General features: G+C 38.1%; 1 protein-coding gene across 3 annotated transcripts; it reads left to right on the top strand.

Annotated features, from left to right (window-relative positions):
- Positions 1-1,322: 1,322 nt before the first annotated feature.
- CETN3 (centrin 3) lies at positions 1,323-12,070 on the top strand. Of its 3 annotated transcripts, none has more exons than XM_074532779.1 (5): positions 1,323-1,456; positions 3,533-3,668; positions 5,361-5,442; positions 7,952-8,143; positions 11,625-12,070. In XM_074532779.1, exons 1-5 carry the CDS (start codon positions 1,440-1,442, stop codon positions 11,666-11,668), a joined length of 471 nt encoding a protein of 156 aa, XP_074388880.1. In that variant the 5' UTR covers positions 1,323-1,439; the 3' UTR covers positions 11,669-12,070. The 3 variants fall into 3 exon arrangements, with proteins under 3 accessions (XP_074388880.1, XP_005493828.1, XP_005493827.1); XM_005493771.4 differs by having other exon boundaries at positions 5,361-5,475; XM_005493770.4 differs by having other exon boundaries at positions 5,361-5,475; positions 7,952-11,715.
- The last annotated feature ends 6,756 nt before the right edge of the window (positions 12,071-18,826 follow it).

Here is an 18,826-nt window from a genome sequence, read left to right as displayed (position 1 = left end):
GAATTTTCAGTCTATCTAGCCAGACTGCATAACAAAGTATTAGCAAGGATTTGAATATCATCATGGTCCAGTTAGTAACACTGTAGTATGTTGTCAAAGCTAGTTATGAAACAGCTTTTGTTTATGAAGCAAAGTAATCTGTGACAATTACTTTGCCACAGATCAGAGCACTGAGGCAGCACTTTTCACACATTTCTCCACACAGATATGTAATATTGATTCACTGACTGTTTTGCAAGACACAAGAACATTAGTGTCAGTGATAACTGGAACTACACATTAAGGTCTTCAGTCTCCCCACAGTACATATTGCTTTCAATCAAAATTTTAGTAAGGCAAAATCTGTACAAATGCCAGAAAAGCTTCTATAAAAGCCGCTTCTGTGCGCACCTCCACAGCCGACCGCACCTCCAGCAGTCGGAGTGAGCCTACCTGGGCCTACCGGGAGTTCTGACACAGCCACCACGCACCCAGGCTGCAGCAAGGCCAGTAAAAGTGTTGACCACAAAAATCAGATTTGTTACCCAGTGTGCAACAAGCCAATAATTACATACTTGAGGGAGACATGGATTATTTATTTCAGAGTTGCACAAGCCTGGGTGCTGCATGGTATTCCATAAATCAAGCACGCCAACTATCAACTCTTTAGTATTTACACATTTTAGCAAACAAATGCATTAATGTTCATTGGCTTCAGGTTACATAGTTCTATTATTAATTATTATTCTATCTTCTGTTGTTAATTCTCCTCTTACTTCTCATGCTAATTAGTTCACATGCCCAGTCCTTGAGTCGGTGGGCAGCTTGGTATGTGGTCTGCTGGAGGTGAAGCTGATTCAGCACAGTTGCTGAGTTGCCTTTAATAATTCCTTCTGTATTTTGGGGGTTCTGCCAAATGTCCTTGTGGCCAAGAAATTCTGAATTGTTTGTCTGACATCATTGAAACACGTCGTGAGCTAGACCTTAACAAGGAAATTCCAACAAAAGATTTTTCTTTATAACGCCTGGACATCACTTTAAGCTTGCTTTGTAGCGTCTATCTATTTCAAGGATTAAATCTCCTTTCTTTTTGATTAGGTTTGAAAATCAAGATCAAACATCAAGAAACATCCTTCCTTAGGAAAACTTTCTCATCTTGCCCGTTTCGCAGCAGAAACGGCTCAACGGCCGAAGGCGCTGCCAGGAGCCATCGCCAGCTCAGAGCAGGGACCGCCCCTTCCGCCCTGAGTGGCACCATCTCAGCCAATAGCAGAGCGCCTAGGACTCGCAGGCGGGAGTTTATCGACCCTCGGCCAATCAGGCATAGGTGACTGTTGGGGGCGCGGCTTGAAAGGCGTCGTCCAGGGCAGGCGCGCGGCGTTGCTGGGGTTCGGACGCGGCCGGGCCGTGCAGAGGGGAGGGAGCGCGTTAGCCGGACCCGGCTGCCCCGCAGCGGCACGATGAGCCTGGCCCTCAGGTCGGTACGAGCACGGCGCTTTCCTGCTTCCTCCGCTCGGGAGCGCGGGTGGGGATCCCTCAGGGCCGTCCCCCGTTCGGGAGCTCTTGGCGGAAGGTGGGGCGTGCAAGGCCGTGGCGGGGCCTGGGTCGTCCCCGGCCTCCAACCGGTCACATCTGATCCCTTTGGCGCGGCCGGGGGCGGATCGGACCCGTCTCTCTGCCGGAAGAGGGAAGGGTCCGGCGCGCCTGGCCTTGAGAGGTTCGCTTCTGGGTTGTCTGATGTGCTTTCAAAAGGCCTGTGAATCGGCATAAAGTTAAATGGCTCGGCTTTATTTTGTTTCTAAATTCTGATTTAGTAGCTATTGCATAAAGGAGCCTGGCTTATGAATCCCTGTACCTGGCAAATACTTGTCTTCAAGTGTAATTAATACGCTTTCATGGCAGCTGTTATCCTTAATTTTCAAGTCTAAGAACTTCATGCTTACTATGGTTAAAGTAGCTGCAGAAGTGGCACTGAGCTGCTTGTATTTAAATACTGCTTTTTCTTTTGATCAATTATTTTATACTAAGCACTAAATGAATACTTAAGTATTCATAAGATTGCTTTTTCAGTAAAGTTCGGTATTAATCTGCTTTCAGATTTATAAATTGATTTCTTCATCGTAGCTCACAAAATCTGGGCTCCCTAGATCTGAGCTACCCTAATTACGTAGCCAGCTCTGAGTTATTTTAGTCCTTTCAAGAGCTGTAGTAATCCAAAGCCTGTGTGAAATCTTACTGTCTCAGCTGGTCTGTTAAAGGCATCTTACTCTTTGAGAGTATTGTGATTTTTGAAGCAGGTTCAGCTTCTGCAGCTTGCACTTTTCTTGTCTGTATTTGGGATTTTTGCTTCAGTGGTTGTTAAAAGCTAGATAAGTGTTTAAGCTTAGGATTTGATTAAAACTAGCAAAGTGTCAACAATGAAGGGTATAAAGTAGCTTACTAGAAGGGATTTAGAAAATTAATCTTGCAGTTTTCTGATTAGTAATCTTTATGCATTCTACACTAGGTGATACAGCACTCATACTGCTTTCAATGCAAAAGGACAAATGAGAATAAAAAAAACATTCCTGAGAGTATAACATAAACTATACAGTAATTTAGGTTAGGAAGAACTTACGGAAGTCATTTAGTCCAGCTTTCTGATCACAGCGCCTTCTACATAAAGATGGCTGAGGATCATGAGCCTTTTATAGTCAAGTTAAAAAAATTTCTGATGATGGAGACTCCTTCCCAGTGGAACTGTTCTAACATGTCACCATATGCACTGGGAAAATGTTTTCCCTTAGGTCCAGCTGCCGTTTCTCCTCCAGCTGCAGTTCTTTCCCTTAAATTTTGTAGCTATTGTCCCTTATCCTTTTACTAGGATGTTTCCTCTAAAAACATAAGCTTATTCCTAGACTAGCCAAAGAAAAGGGGGCTGTCTTTGAGCAAGATTTGCTGATTTGGAGGGCTTTTCTCTTTTGTATATACCAAAGCAGAGCAAAAGATCTTCAAAACAATGTGTATGTGTGGGATCTAAAGAATTTTAAAAAAATCCTGCAAGTATTATTTATCTGAGAACAGGCAACAAAGCTGATTTGTAGCACCTAATGCTAACTTTAGTAGCCAGACTGTCTGGCCTAGTTTGGCTTCCACGGGCCTGTCAGTCCCCAAATTTGTTTCACTTTTTTTTTAAGCTACAGTGTAGAAACGAGCTGTTTTCATGAGTTGTATAATTTCAACTGCTAATCTAGTTTGTAACCTCAAGAAGCCTTTTTCACTGGTAATTTTTCTACCCTCTTTTTTTGTTGTTGTTATTGTTGCTGCTTATTAACAAAAATGCCTCTGCTGGTTTTATTTTGGGTGGGAGCCGGGAGATGTCATTCAGATTTCACAAGGTAATTGTCTATTTCTGATGTTATTTTAAACTGGGAATACAAGCTGGGAAAATACTGACTAAGTAAGGTAGTGATTCCTAAAATTATGGTGAGTTTCTTATTGGAGGAAAAGGTTATCTACAGTGGCATCTTCCCAGTAGAAATCTGTTACACTACGTTTCCTTTTCTTTATGTAGGAATGAGCTCTCAGTAGACAAAACTAAGAAGAAGAAAAGAAGAGAGCTGACTGAGGAACAGAAGCAAGAAATTAAAGATGCCTTTGAATTGTTTGATACAGACAAGGATAGAGCGATAAATTATCATGAATTAAAGGTAGAAGTTTCTTTTCATTTAAGCAGTTTTATAGCTGATAATATATTTGTTCCATAGTGAATTCTTAAGATCCTGGCTATATCTTTAAAAACTTCCTTCAAGATGTGTTGCTGGGTTAAAGGAGCAGAGGAAAAAATAAAGAAAAAATGGGAAATATTCTGTTGGTGTAAGAATCAGCTTTTCTGCCCAATTTATATACTTCATGTGCAATAGCATTCTAAATAACCCTGGTATAATTGTTGACCTGGGATGAGCTTGGACAGATGGAAAAACTGTCCAAGGATAACCTTGGACAGAGGGAAGAACTCTTGAAAAACTGTTTGATTCTTTTTAAAACACTGTAAAACTTAAAGCTTGGTGTTGGTTTCAGATAAGTAAGTAAAAGATGTAAATTAAATTTGTAAAACTGTTGACTACAAACCAAAGCTTACCTGTGTTTTTCAAAAGAAAGCCTGTGATTTGTAGGAATAAGGTGTGCTCTTTGAGGGAGGTTCAGTAGTTGCCCTTCCCAAAGAAGGATGCTCCTTATGATAGCTATTAGCAGATGGAGTTTAGGATGTCTTTCCAGGTAAGGCCTCCCACAGAAAGTCTACAGAGTAGTAAATGGGGTTCACTAAATTCGCTGTAAATCTTTTATCCATTTTTATTCTAATTAAGACATCAAGAACAAAAAGTAGCTTTGGAGAGGCCAGTGTTTCAGTCACATAGAGTGAGGTTTTTTTTTTTAAAGAATGCCTACTTCAGTGTATTGGCTCTATAGTGTGACTCTACCAAGTAATTTGAAGGAGAAAAGTCCTATTTATACTTAATTTGCTGCTACAGGAGTGTGTTAGGCAGAACAATTCCCTTCTCTTTATTTCACAGTTTACTTACTTTATCTTTGCTGGAAGTCACTGTGACTAGAGTTGTACTGGGCATTCTCTTGGTTACGGTTATGCTTTTTCTGGTTTGAATTATGCTTTGAATTCCCAGCTGTCATCATTACTTGAAAAGCTCTTTCTTAGCTGTCTAATCAAATATTGTCGCCCTGAAGCTAATACTGTGAAAGAGCAGAAACACATAAAGAAGAAAACTACTTGTCTCCTGTACAAAATCAGCATATTTTGAATAATTACTTCAGTGGTTTTCCATATGTGGTTAGCCTGTATTCATCAGTTTGGAGGAAGTTAGGGTGCTGTGTGCTGTGAGCAATTGCCTTCTGAGGTGAAATGGGAAACTAAATGTGGACTTCTACACTAATGGAAAAGTAAAATGCAGGTTGGCTTCTGTGGCTGACTAGAAAAGCAGTTAAAAGTCTTGTAGGACCTGTAAATCCATGAACATACGCTTGCATACAATTTGCAGAATGACTTCCAGTTTTGTGTTAAAATAAGATTTTGAAATTATTTTAGAGATGAGGAATAAATTTACTTGTTGTGAGATGGATTTGGTCCAGTCTGTAAAATCCCTGAAAATGCAAAGGTTTGGGGTTTTTTTCTCTCACTGTAACTGGATGTTCCATTTCCTAATAGTAGTTCTAAATGGTTTTAATATCCCAAGCTCTTTTATTTTTATTTATTTATTATTGTTACTAAACCATTGATACGCTTTTTCTCTCTTGGAAAGAAGGTAATAAATGAAATTAAAAGGAAAACCTATTAAATGTTTATTTTAGTCCTTATCTATGACTGCACTTCCATTTTATTCCAAAAGGTGGCAATGAGAGCCTTGGGTTTTGATGTGAAAAAAGCTGATGTCCTGAAAATACTTAAAGATTATGATCGCGAATCAACAGGCAAGATCACTTTTGAAGATTTTAATGAAGTTGGTATGTGTTTGATTGTGTTTCTACTTCTAGAGATATTTAGCCTATAATAGTGAGTACAATTTCAAAGCTGTACTTTCTGAGCTTTTTCAATTATTTAAGAAACAGAAGTGGGAGATTTCATTTAATATTTTGTTTAATATAGGTCAGTAGTAAAGGAAGTTAAATATTTGTTTGCTGAATTCTTGATTTGATATATAGAGATGAATTATAGCTACAGTATAAAAGGAAATAGGGTATCAATCTCTTTCAAACTCTTTCTAGTTTAAACAGAGGAATAAATGCTAGTTTAAAGTGTAGATGTTCTTGTCCTGTTCATGGATCTCTGTAAAATTCTTCCTGCTGTGGAAAAGGTATTTGGCGTTGAATTTCATGAGAAGGAATGCATACACCGACAAGCAAACTACAGACTTCATATAGAAAAAAGATTAGAGAAATTGAAGTAGATTTTGAATATTGTACAAGAATTTTCAACTGCTGATAGAGGCAGGAGCATTAGTTGTGTCTTTCATCTGAAATTTGCATATTGTGAAATTTCATGTACTTTGAATTTGGGGTGATCTGCAGAATTTTAAGACTTGATGTTTCTTTAAAGATTTTAGGGGATTTTTGTTACGCATAATTTATGCTTTTGCATACAATTTATGTTTACCAAAAACAATCTGTGTGGGTTTATATTTCTAGCTTATTATGTCCATTATAGTTCATTATGCTCATGATAGTTCATTTCTTCAAGGTATTTTATTTCTGGAGATTTTATGGAACAAAACACCCAAATCCCCAGTACTTGCTCTTGACTACAAATAGCAATCATCTTAATGTATCATAAGAATTAGTGATTGAAATGTGGCAGCATTTAATTATTTGACAAGTAATATTTTTATAGTTATATTCCAAGTTAGAGAACATTATTTTTGGGTCTTTTCTGATTTATAAAGTGTGTGTGGAAGTATTAGGATAAAAATTAGTGTATTGATTTGATAGTAACACCAGTCTTAAATTTGCATATTATATTGTGTAATATTATATAAAATGAATATACTGTAATTACCATGCAATTACTTTTTATATTCCCGATGCCCAGTCATGTTCATTGTTTTCTCAATATCAAGAGTTATTAAGTGCTGCAAGAAGCCAGGAAATTCTTGTAGAAAGTACAGTATATACTTAGAAGGGGATTGAACCTGTTGGAAAACTTGAGTTGAAGTAGCGTATTGCTGTGGTGACATATGACTGACACAGCATTAAATATGATATCACTTCTCACAGAAAGACTGGGGAGTAAGATAAAATAGCTTATTGAGACATTAACTGTGAAGAGCAGCTGAATATAGGTAAGCAATTCTTGAGCCATCAATTTCTCTTAATTTTATGTTCAACTGAAATACATAAAGATGCAAGTATATTTTGGCTTGTATAGTTTTGTATTTAAAGACATTTTATTATTTTTCAGTTGTCTTTTTGCAACAAAAAGTAGCACTTTTCAAATTGTGTAATACTGTCTTGCAGCACTGTGATTTTAAAAGAAAATATTTAAATTTAGGGTAAATCTGCAGATAAATAAACTTGATTGCTGTAGTTGGCTTGTATGAGCATGAAAAATTCTTTCCTCTCAAGTTAGCTAAGCCAGAGCAGACATTCCATCTGCAGTTAGGAGCAGATGGTAAGTGGTTCTTTCTGTGCAAACAGTGTTGATGTGATTTTAAGGGCTTGATAATACAAGACTAGCCCTGCAATACAAGCCTCATAGGTCCAAAGATGTGGAGATAAATTGTTGTTGGTTACTCTGAAGCAATTGCTTCATATTTCACCAGGCAAGTTTGTATTTTCTGTAGCAGAAAGTGACAAATGGTTGTCTTGAAAAGAATAATAAAGGTTGAAGAATCCTTTCAGAATAAACATCTTGTAATTCATAGCAGCATCCTCTTCATAGCCCCTGTGCTTAGTCTTTTTTTGTTTTCAGGTTGGGGGCCGGGATGTGATCAGTTGGTTGGTTATGGGAGCTTTTTGTGTTAGTGTGGTTTTATTTTTAAAAGAGAGGTTCTGTGTGGAACTTACTGTTTCAGTGTTCTCCCCAGCTCAAAATTCTCTCCTGATGAAAGCATGTAAAGTAAAAAAAAATTCACACCTTCATCTAAAAGAGTTGATGGTGCTTTTTTTCTGAAAATTTGGAATTTTGAAAGAGAGGCATCTTGCGTATACTTTAAATTCCTATTGGAAAATGTGTGGAAAGTGTGACTGAACTGCCATGCAGCTTTCTACTGCAGCAGTTATGTCCCCAAGAGGAGCTCAACTTTGGAAAACAGAGGCGAGAAAGAGAGGTCAGGCAACAGCCAAACAAATACATACATTGAATTCTATAGAAATGTAAGAACAGGTGAAATCAGATGTGTATTCTTCATACTGTCCTAGTTTGCAAAGGTCATTCTGAGTTAGCCTTTTTGAATTTTTTTGTCTAACTAAAGTATCCTTTTTGCAGTGACAGATTGGATATTGGACAGAGACCCTCAAGAAGAAATACTCAAGGCATTCAAATTGTTTGATGATGATGACTCTGGTAAAATAAGTCTGAGGAACCTGCGCCGGGTTGCTAGAGAATTGGGTGAAAATATGTCTGATGAAGAACTGCGAGCTATGATTGAAGAATTTGATAAGGATGGAGATGGAGAAAGTATGTGTTGGCAAATACAACACCATATCATCTTATTCTTAATTTTGTTCTCTTTTTAGGTGTTATTTTGTTGTGAAAATGTCCTCTTTCATTTCCTTCTACATTACTTTCATCTTAAGCATAATTTAGTTTACAAATAATGCAGACGATTGCTTTTGACAGCTACTAATCCTGGAGTTAAGGAATTGACTCACCACCAACTCTTATTCAGCCAATGTCTATTTAAAAGAGGGTGAAAGTGTAGTTGAAGGTAGAAGTAAGAGAGATTCTGTGTATCTACATTACATTTTTATTTCTTTATTAATCAGTAAAAGCAGTGAAGTGCTGAGAGAAAATTTTTTGGTCACTTAATGTATTTTAAGTGGCAATGTGGCATTGTTGTGGTTTCAGCACTGGTTATGGAGCATTAAGCTAATAAATCATGCTGGAAGTAGGCTGGGTCTATGTTGGATCAGCTTGCATGACTCCTTAACATACTTCTGAGCCTTGGAGTGCTGAAAAGCATAGTGTGAGAAATGGCTCTTTAACTGACAAAGTCCATACAGAGTAGGCTGCAGAAGAGACTTACTAGGTAGATAAAGAATGAATTAGCAAATCAGGTTTGGTACTATGCTTGTTAAATCACTGTGAAAACTGAAACTTGAAAGTTTTTCATTATCTTCAAAACAACCTTATTTTTACAATAGAAGCCTTAATTCTTGAATTTTGAGGATCACTAACTTAAGATCTTGCACATATAGACTTGTATCAGTCCATCAAGCACCATTCTTAGAGGGTGATGACTCATATCTTAGATTTCACTAGCAGGTCAGCAGTTTTTTCCTGTGGCAATGGTATTTATGCTTGCGGGCATACGATGGGCTCAAAACACATATATACTAATGGAAAAAATTGTGTTGTCAGCCTTTTAACAGATAGTGTTCTATGCTATTCAATGTAGGTGTTATTTTTGGAAGTCATAGCTATAGAGGTGAGTGAAATTATAACTCTTTGTCAAATATGTTTTGTCATGTGTTGATCTCCTGGAGCTGCCAAATGAGATGTCAGAATTGTGGATCAATGTTCTTTTGTCACATTGCTATTGGAGTACTACATATGGAACATATACTATTAGTTTCTTTCAGGAGGGTTATTGAGTCATTATTTTGTGTCAGTGCTACATTTTTTTAAATCAGATTGATCAGCTGTGACTAAGTGGCTCAGTTTTCTCTTATTCAGTCATCCATTCATTGTCTTGTTAGAGCCATCAAGCAGAAGATTGAATATGGAAGAGTGACAGCATAATGTTCATAATTTTTGTTATCCTTAAAGTTCTGTGTGTTTTTTTCTTCTTTAAAGAAAACTGAGGCTGTTCCTAGCTTTTCAATATTCATTCTGAGAAAGATAATTATTCTGTGAATCACAATTTCATTTGTCTTCAAACACCTGGCAAATGTGGCAAAATCTTGCTGTCTAGTTCTCCCTCTTTTCCTGCTCTCCAAAAAAAATTCAAACTGTTAATTGTTAGCATTTTTTATTGATATATCAAATACAGGAACAGTACCACTTTCAGTTTAAACCCTGTATCACATTTGAGAGATTGTTTTGCTCACAGTGAAATAAGGTATCTGGTATGGTACTCAGGTTACATGAACCCTTATATTCACAGTAGACCCACTGAGCTTTACTGGTAGAGTACAAAACTACACATTTCTGTAAAAGAAAGTGTATTTGATGTATTTTTGTCTCCCCTAATTACATAAATAATCTTACTTTGGTATTCCTGGGTTTAAAAATTACTTCTGGTTTTGAGCACAACTAACTTGAAAAACTCTGTGGTGTCAGTTCATGCAGTTTTGATCATCTTATGTGGAAACACTGTTCAGTCTCATGTCTCAGTTCCTTGGCACAACATTAAGACAAGTACCCAAACCCACCTCTGAAAAAATATGCACCTTTAACGCTCAATATTCTAAATCAGTGTTCTCTTTCTATTAGTTGTGATTCTAGTTTGTTCTTTTATGATTACTTACGTCATGGAATTGAGGGAAATCTGGTGCCATGAAAAAACAGTGCTTCTGCTTTCGTGGTGCTTAACTCATGAACAGATGCTGTATCTGAAGGGGACTTAGTGGAATTACTTTGGTTACTTGGAATTGTAACTACACTGCTTTTTGAAGTTTCCTTGAGTGTTCCAAAATTTGTCATTACAGTGTTATATTTCCATTTCCAAGCGTGATTTCAAGGATGTTGTAAACCAGAGAATATTTTTGAGACGATGTTTGAATTTGTTTTGTTAGTATGTTACTGCAGTAAAAGCTGTGGAAGTGCTTTTAAAGTCATACAGTGACAGCATTTTTGTGTTGTAGGACTAGATGTAGCTATGTGATGGACTGGTATTTCAGAGCATAGGGCCCTAAGCTAGACTAAATATAATTGTTTCCTATTTTTTTACATACATCAGAGCAGGACATATTTAGGTTTTTTTGGTTTTTTATTGTTTAACATAGTTGAATTTCTTTAATATTCTTCTAGCTGTGAATGTAGTTCCTTCTTTGCAGTGCTTTGTTTAGGAATAGCTTGAGCATGTTGGCTGGGATGGATACTTGCCAGGGCTTTGTATGTGTCTTGTCTTTTCCATACCACCATCTTAATCTAATCATTCCCCAGTACAGTAATTAGTTGCAGAGTGAACGTGTTCACTGGTTCACTGTTTTATTGTTTTAACATATGAGTAAAGTCAGTACCTCAGGTATAACTGCAGCAAAATAATTAATGAACACTAATTAATGTATTATTATGACCTAATTTCTTCAAGTGCATTTGTGTAAAATTTCTGTTAGTTATAAATGAAGAATGAAGAAAGTTCAGATGGGGAAAGGCTCATCAAATGTCCATTTTAAATCTATCGAATTTATGGAATAATTGCTAAACAGACTTAAAATTTGTTTTGTATTTGGTAAATGTTATAGAATGGGGAGACAGGAATAGCATTGTTTGATCTGTGATGGTAAGTTGGATGTAAATGTTTTGAATTATGTAAATTGACTGAATGACTGAATTCAGTCATAACTAACTAAGGTATTGTTGCTTGAGAAGTATTTACTTAATAAAATTTAGGTACCATTCTTAACATTTTTATAGACCTTTAAAATAATACTATTTTGCATAGCCATCTTACATATGGTTCTCGGAGTTTTTTTTCTATCATATTTCACTTCTAGAATATTTTTTACTTTTATAATTAGAAATAATATAAGTGATTATAAGTGAACTAGATTCTGGGTCTAGTATTCCACATAATGTTGCATTCTGGTTCCATGTTTCATGAAAAAATCTGTGCCAAAACCCTTGTTCTAGAAGCAAATTTGTAAACACTTATAGTAATGGATCAGATGCAACAAATACTAATAGAGAAGCCTTTACTTAAAGTACAGATATATTATTTTATTGTAAGGTTTATTGCTGTTTGTCTAATGATTTTCTTTTTCTTTTTTTGCAGTCAATCAAGAAGAGTTTATTGCTATTATGACTGGAGATATTTAGCATTAGAAGAAAAAAAATTACCTGACCACAAAAGGAGGGAGTTGTTGGCAGCTTCCATTACAATGTTTTGTACTTTCATTTATTTTGGTAGCTGGAGTGATGCAGAAAGTTAGTTGTCACAGGACCAAAATAAAAACGGGTTATATGCACTGATAATTCAGTACTTTGTATCATTAAATATTATCACTAGGATAATTGATGTAATATTTTAGAACAAGTAAGTAATGCTGCATTTCAGAATGTTTGAGTAACTTTGTAAAACAGCCTTGTCTCAGATTTCTAAATTGTATCATATAAGAATCTTTTGAGGTTCTTGACTTTGTGTTAGCATTAGTTGTGGCCTTAGTTTTGATACATAAGGTTTGAAAAACTTCCATTTTAATAAAACATTCTTTACTACTACTTGAAAGTGTTATTATTGTAGTTCAATCTGAGCTTAACTAGAAGGGGCAATGAATCAGAGAAAATGCGTATTTTTAATTTTTCATTTATAAGCTATTACTTCTGTTCTTTTAGATGAACAGCAACATTAAATGGGCAAGCATATGCATCTTCAAAGATGCCATTTATTAACTCCGTTACCCCTGTACTATAACAAGTGACACACAACTATGCATGATTTCAAACATGCTTAAATCACTCAGATGTCAGTGTAATTCTCTCTCCAGTATCCACAGTTCTGATAGTTGTGGAGACAATGACAGTAGCAAACTTCCTGCAAGCCAAAGTAGTATGCTTTAGAATCTTAATAGCAAAAACACCCCACGTGAAATAGAAAACGTATTTTAAAAAACCTGCAACAAACCCCCACAACTCCTCACCTGTATTTTGCAATCTTAGAAGATTTGTCTGAGAGGTGAATGTTTAGGGGAAAAGGTTCAGTGTTTGGGACTGAGCCTATGGATGGCTCCTAACAAGTGTTTTCTAGGATGAGTATGAGAATTGTCCAGTTCAGTAGCTTCTGACTTTGCTTCTAATTTTTTTTTTGTAAACTATTTCAGGGACACTTAGTTTCTGCAGACAGTCAAAGTGATAAAGAACTGGAAAGGTCTGTTCACAATCTTCAAAAAACTTCTTCCTTAAAAACCCTACCTTTTAAATGTGCCACGTGTTCTAACATGCTGCAGTGATCTTTAGGGGGATGGTACCATCTCCGTAGATGGCTGGTACTTATTTTTTGATAGGTGACCACTTATTATGTGTAACTCTTCCAGTAAGATGTACTTTGTGCCTTCTGAATGAATTGAGGCCTCATTTCTAGCTTTTGCAATATACTTGGTAAACCTTACTTCATTCTTGCAGACATGGCAGCATTTGTTAGGGGCCAGGTAACAATAGTATAAGGCTCCATAAACAGAGGTCAGTGACCTGGAGAGAGGTCTTGTAAGTGACAGTGTGGGAGTGTCACAGAAGAAGGGAAAAAGAAACAATCAGAATAGTGATACTATTTTCTCAATAGTACTGGTACTAGTGTCTCAATGTTTGGTTTTATTTTTTGTCCTCATTTCATTGTTCTGGAGATTTTTGCATTTCGCAGCAGCGCTTGTTCTGTACTGCTGCCTGTTGATCTCGCAGTTTTATGTACTGGGATTGTTGCAATTCCTGTTGACTTTCCTTGGTGTTCACCAACCTCACAATAATTGTGTCAGATCAGAGACCAGAGCATGGTAAGATAAAATCTCTAAATTTGCTGTCAGCTTGGCCCCAGCATTAATGCTGCATTCAATTCTCTGTGCTTCGTGGGGTTCACATCTATGCTGGTACTTTTTTCATAGTTCTCTTGATGTATCATAGGATACAGATTGCCAGTTTTTTCTTTTTATACTTTACCTGATATCATAGAGGAAGCAAGTAATTTGGTGGAACATTTTATCATCTCTCTTGTAGAATACTGCCAAGGGTCAGCAGTCATCACTACATATGCAATAGGTGTGCTGTTGAATGTGTCCCTTATTTCTAGATGTGCAAAAGTGGGTTAGAGTTAAATGAACAAGGTCTGGCTTGGAGTACCAGGGACAGATGTTCCTCTGTCACCTCTGCTATGGAGGACAGCGATGTGTGGTGGAAGTTAAAAATGGCAGCTTAGGAAATGTTGTAATCTATTGCACCGAAATCACTGGAAGCTCTTTTTAAGAGCTTGTAGTAACAATTGTTTATAACTGTGCCAAATAGCAATAATTCCATTAATTAATCCCTAATTAATCACATATAACTTTGAGGAAGTTGAGATGTTTCAAATTAATAAAAATACCATGCTGGAATGCAGTGTACACCAAGTACTACTCTACTGGCTTATTTTAGAGTTGTCTTTTATATACCAGGTTTGTGACATCAATCATATTTGGTTTGTGTTTATTCATGCAAAAGTTTCCATGACACATTTAAGTCACCAACTGACCAATGTTAAGGTTACGTGTGCTGCATCATGTGAAGGCTCTGCTTGAACTGAGAAATGTCTTTAGTGTTTTGCTGTTGTGCTTGACTTTACCATGTACAACAGAGCTGTGCTTAACTGTGCTGTTGCAACTTGGCAAAGAGGAAAAGGGAAACTGACAGCTTGTCTGGCAACAGAGCAGAGGCCAAAGAGGCAGTTTGTGACAGGAGGGATGAGCACAGAGCCACTGGGAAGGGACGCAGCTGGCTCTCAGCTCTAAAGCTAAGCCACAGGCCTGCATGAGAGGAAAGGCAGTCCAAAGCTGAGGGTCTGTGTTGATCTCTTTGTATCTGGTCTCTCTAGTTCATAGCAGAGCTCATGGATACAGCTTCTCTTCCTGCACTGTGGCTGCAGCTCAGGAAGATGTGACTAGCATTGTTGGAGATTATGTGGTGGTTAAGCCATGAAGCACAGCATTCAGAAATCCTTCAATTGTTAAACCCCTAGCCTAAGAAAGTTTTGCAGCCTATGTGCCGTTCAGGAATATTACAAAGTAAACTTTGTTAGCAGTAGTTTTTACCACAAATTACACAAGAACAGAGGATGAGGACAATTGCATCAAATCCATTTGCCCCACAGATTGCTTGTAGTTGCTCATAACCCTTTACACGGTTGGTGGTTTTTTGTGGACTCCTATCTGATGGATGCACTGCTCTGTTGAGACAAATTTCAGGAGAAAACACCCTAGAATTACCATTTCCTCTAAAGAGAAAGGGCTTCAATAACTCTCTTTTCTTCTGCCAGTGAGAAAAATGGATACCAGGCGTGAAAGTGAAAAAAACACTTTTTTGTTAAAAAAAAGAAATTAATAAATGCTAGATATTGAAGTTGCGGTAACTTACCGCAACTTTCCCCCTTGGTGCAGTTCCTCTCACGGCCGTTAGGGGCGCTGGCGTCTCCCCAGCTAGGCCAGGCGGGTGCGGTGATTCCCCCGCGGCTGCAGGTGGCGCTGTAGGCGCGCGTCAAACGTCTCTCACAGGGTCCTGGCCGAGACAGCTGGCAGAAGGGATGGAGAAGTAGCTTCCTTTACGAACCCCAAGGGGCAGCTGACCACGCTGCCCCTGTGGATAGCAGAAAGTGCTGCAGCAGGAACTTCAGGAGAAGCAAGCTGGAAAGGCAGGACGGCCTCACCCGCAGGTAGCAAGCAAGCGGCAGCAGAAACTCCACAGCTGCAAGCCGGACGGCGGAAGGGGGTGAAGAGCTGTAGTGCAGCAAAACTCCCGGCAGAGGCAGGGCGGGAGGCGGGAAGCAGCAGCCCGGCTGCCGAGAGCAGCAGCGAGGCTCCCCGGGCTTTCTGCAGCCTGGGTCTGCGCCCTGCGGGGCGGGCAGTCCCCAGCGGGAAACGAGGGAGTCCCGGGGGCCTGGGGGGGCACCCACTGGCTCGGGGCTTCCCACAGCAGAGCCGCGAAAGAAGCCAAGCTGGCAAGGTCATTCACAGCGCAAATGGAAAAAAACCAAAACCAACAAACAAACAAAACCAACAAAAAACAACCAAAAACAACACCCCCCCCAACCAAAAAACCCCTACACAAACAGCATAATAAACCGCGGGGGAGGTGGTTTGGTGGGCACACCTGCCGCCCCGGGCACAAAACAGATCAAAAACTCCCTAAGTGGGATGGGATAATAAACCACGACACACTTATATAAGCAACCCTTTATTTGTTTTGGTTGGACTGGGTCCTCTGTTAAGCAGTAAATGGTTGTGATTGCAACCTGCCTTAATGCACCAGGAACCTGACTGAAGCAAGAGCTGCGTTTTCTTCGACCTTTCAATTAAGTCAATAGGTTAAGGAAGTTACCAGCTCGTGCTGGGAAAACTTTTGTATAACTCACTTTCTGTAGTTACCACGGATGTAAGTCTGTAGGGATGCTTAGAATGTTCCTATTTTTAAGAAAAAAAGGAAAAACTATTCTGCAGAGGGAAAAGGTGGGACTGTGTCTTTGGTGCTTCCCTAAGGGACAGCAAGGGAAATATCTGGACAAATGTATTCCGACACCCTTACTAAGATATTAGACATATTGGCACAAAATCAGTAGAAGCATCATATACTTGTACAGAACGTGCAAGTGTCTTACTTTTATGATTGCACAAATGGCACATCTACTGCAAAACTGTTGCTAAGCAAACGGAACACATTGGCAATTACCAGCAGTCAGAAGTGATAGCTCTCAGAATACATAAGTGGGAAATTTCCATATGTAGGTCTTTTTGAAATGACATATAAGCGTATTGGTGGTGGAGGTTGTATTTTCCACCTTTTAGCCTTTACTAGTTTGAAAACCACTTATAAAAGAGTACTTAAATTAATTTCAAGGAAGAATTACATTTCCCAGGTGTTGGCAGGCACTCTTCCCATTCCTCTGCTGAGTCAGAGACATTGCAGCGCAGTGAATGTCCCAACTGTAACTGAAAATGTAGGAAAAGAATTATATTCAGGAACAGTTGCTATTGAAAAATGAGTTTTGAAAACTCTTAAAATAAAAATATCTATTTTAACACATTTGTAATGGGGTTAAAAAAGTCCAAAGCCCAGCTGATTTGTGCTCTCCTGATAAGTGAAAAGCAGAGCTATATAGAGGTTTAAACAAGAGTAGTGTGCTGTACCTGAAAAGGAAAGTAGTAAAATGTCTGTATGGTATTTTTGATAGCTATATATGTAAATTTAAAAAAAAAATCACATCCAAACCACCCAATTAAATGAAATCAGTAAAAAATACTAGTTAGATGTAGATCATAGTGGGCCACCCTTAAAAGGACATTAAAAAAGGCAACAGATCAGTTATTCAGCCCCCATCGGAAGTTAGTTATTTCCCCAGTACTCCTAAAAGAGCAAACCATAATCCCACTGTTTTAATGAAGACCTCTTCAGTTAATAAAATAGGTGCTGATGTCTAGAGCTGTGTGAGTTAATTAATTATGCTAGTTTATAATGGCTGCCACATTTATAGAAGCAGTTGCAGTGCTAACAGCATCCAATTAATTTCTCTGTAAAACACTGAATTTCATGACTTGGAAAGGCGTTATCAGCATTCATTTTTCTTTCTCACACAGTTTTTTTGTTTGAAAAATTGTTTGTACCCTACCCAGGGCAATCTTCACAGAAAGATTTATTTATATTATATTGTTTTAAAACATAGATGTTCAAGACGTTACTTGATTGTTTAATGAGACAGATCAATAGAAATATATTTCGTTCTGGCTGTGCATTATGTTTTTAAAAAGTTGCACAAAAGTTAACCATGTTTTTTCATGTTCACTTTCCTAAAAGCAGCAATTTCCACTTGGTAATCAAATGTGACAGCTGTATTCAGAGAAATGAGGGACAAAATTCGTCAATTATGGTTTTACCCACTAGGGGGACCCATTGTTACGACTAAAAGTGAACTCTGAAGTTTTAAGTGAAACCAGCATGATCAAGGATCAGGTGGAATTTTCATGCCTGAATCTTTTCTCTCTCTCGGTGTGCACGCACACCATAAAATACCTGTGGGCCTTTTCTATCTATTTACCCAAAATTCGCCAACTAAGAGGCAACTTCTGTGTAGCACAGATAAGAACTATTTTGTAGGTATTGAAGGCTTATGTTTCTGTGTTGTGTCACTTTGCAAATATATAAAAGCGACAGAAAACAAATATTTGGTTGCTTGTGGTGTGCAGAATTTACTGAGAAAATATGTACTTATTCAAAGATACACTGGTAATTTTATTTGATTTTGGATCTGAATGGAGAGGAAAATGTGTCCTTTTTTTGGTTCTGACAGCCAGATAGTACACTCATGTCCTAATTTTTTCTTGCCTTAAGCAGTCACCCTGCTTTACTCTGGGCTTTGCAACTTGGTGCCCCGCTCTTACAAAGGCTCCTTGCTATATCTTCTCATGTGTGCATTTCCCCCATATGAGGCTCGGCTTTGATCCGACTGTGCTGCCCATCACACTCTTTTCCCTGTCTCCTGGCTCTGAGGTGGTCCAGTGAAGGGCACCTGCACCATGCCACTGCTCAGCATCCCTTTCAGCTCCTGCAAGGAGCTTAGCTTGTCTCTAATCCTCCCCCCTCTTTTCACTAACACCATCACAGCCCTTACCTGGCTTAGGTAGATTAGTGAGGAACAGATTTCTAAAAACCAGCAATAAAATGGTCTGGAAATTTCTACATGGCAGCATTTCTAGATCAGTGGTCCCCCACCTGGTGGTGTTACACCTTTTCTCCTCCTCCTATGACCCTGTCTGGGTGGGAGGCAGAAGAGGAAGGACAATTTCTTGTCTTTGTTCTGTTGCCTTTTGTCAAGATCAACATGTCACCCAAATTCTAAAAAGTTAAGCAGTGTGTTTCTTAGATGTGAAGTAAAAAGCAATGTAATTTATTCCTTTATGCCTAGAGTGAAGTTATTTAATACTGTTTCTAATGCTATCAGTAACTATTATTTTTCTCAGAAAGGATGCAAAGCTTTATTTATTCTCGCTATTTCACTATTTGTTATTTTAAATTCTTTCCCCGTTGTGATGGAAATGTGATGCAGTAACATTTCTTTCATTTTTAACAAGGGTTTTGTGTTTAAATATGCTCAAATGAGTGAAAATGTCTTTTTGAATTAGTGAAACATAATTTTCTTCCCTCACATCAAAGACTGACAAACCTGTGTAACCATTTAAAAAATTTCCAACAAAAGGCCTGTTTGGTTCAGTTCAGTGGCCCTTTTTGACACACTGTACAGAGCACTGA

Source organism: Zonotrichia albicollis, chromosome Z, assembly GCF_047830755.1.
Source record: "Zonotrichia albicollis isolate bZonAlb1 chromosome Z, bZonAlb1.hap1, whole genome shotgun sequence".
In the NCBI taxonomy this organism is placed as follows: Eukaryota; Metazoa; Chordata; class Aves; order Passeriformes; family Passerellidae; genus Zonotrichia; species Zonotrichia albicollis.
Note: the sequence above shows the minus strand (reverse complement) of the source record. Positions and strands in the feature narration are given on the sequence as shown.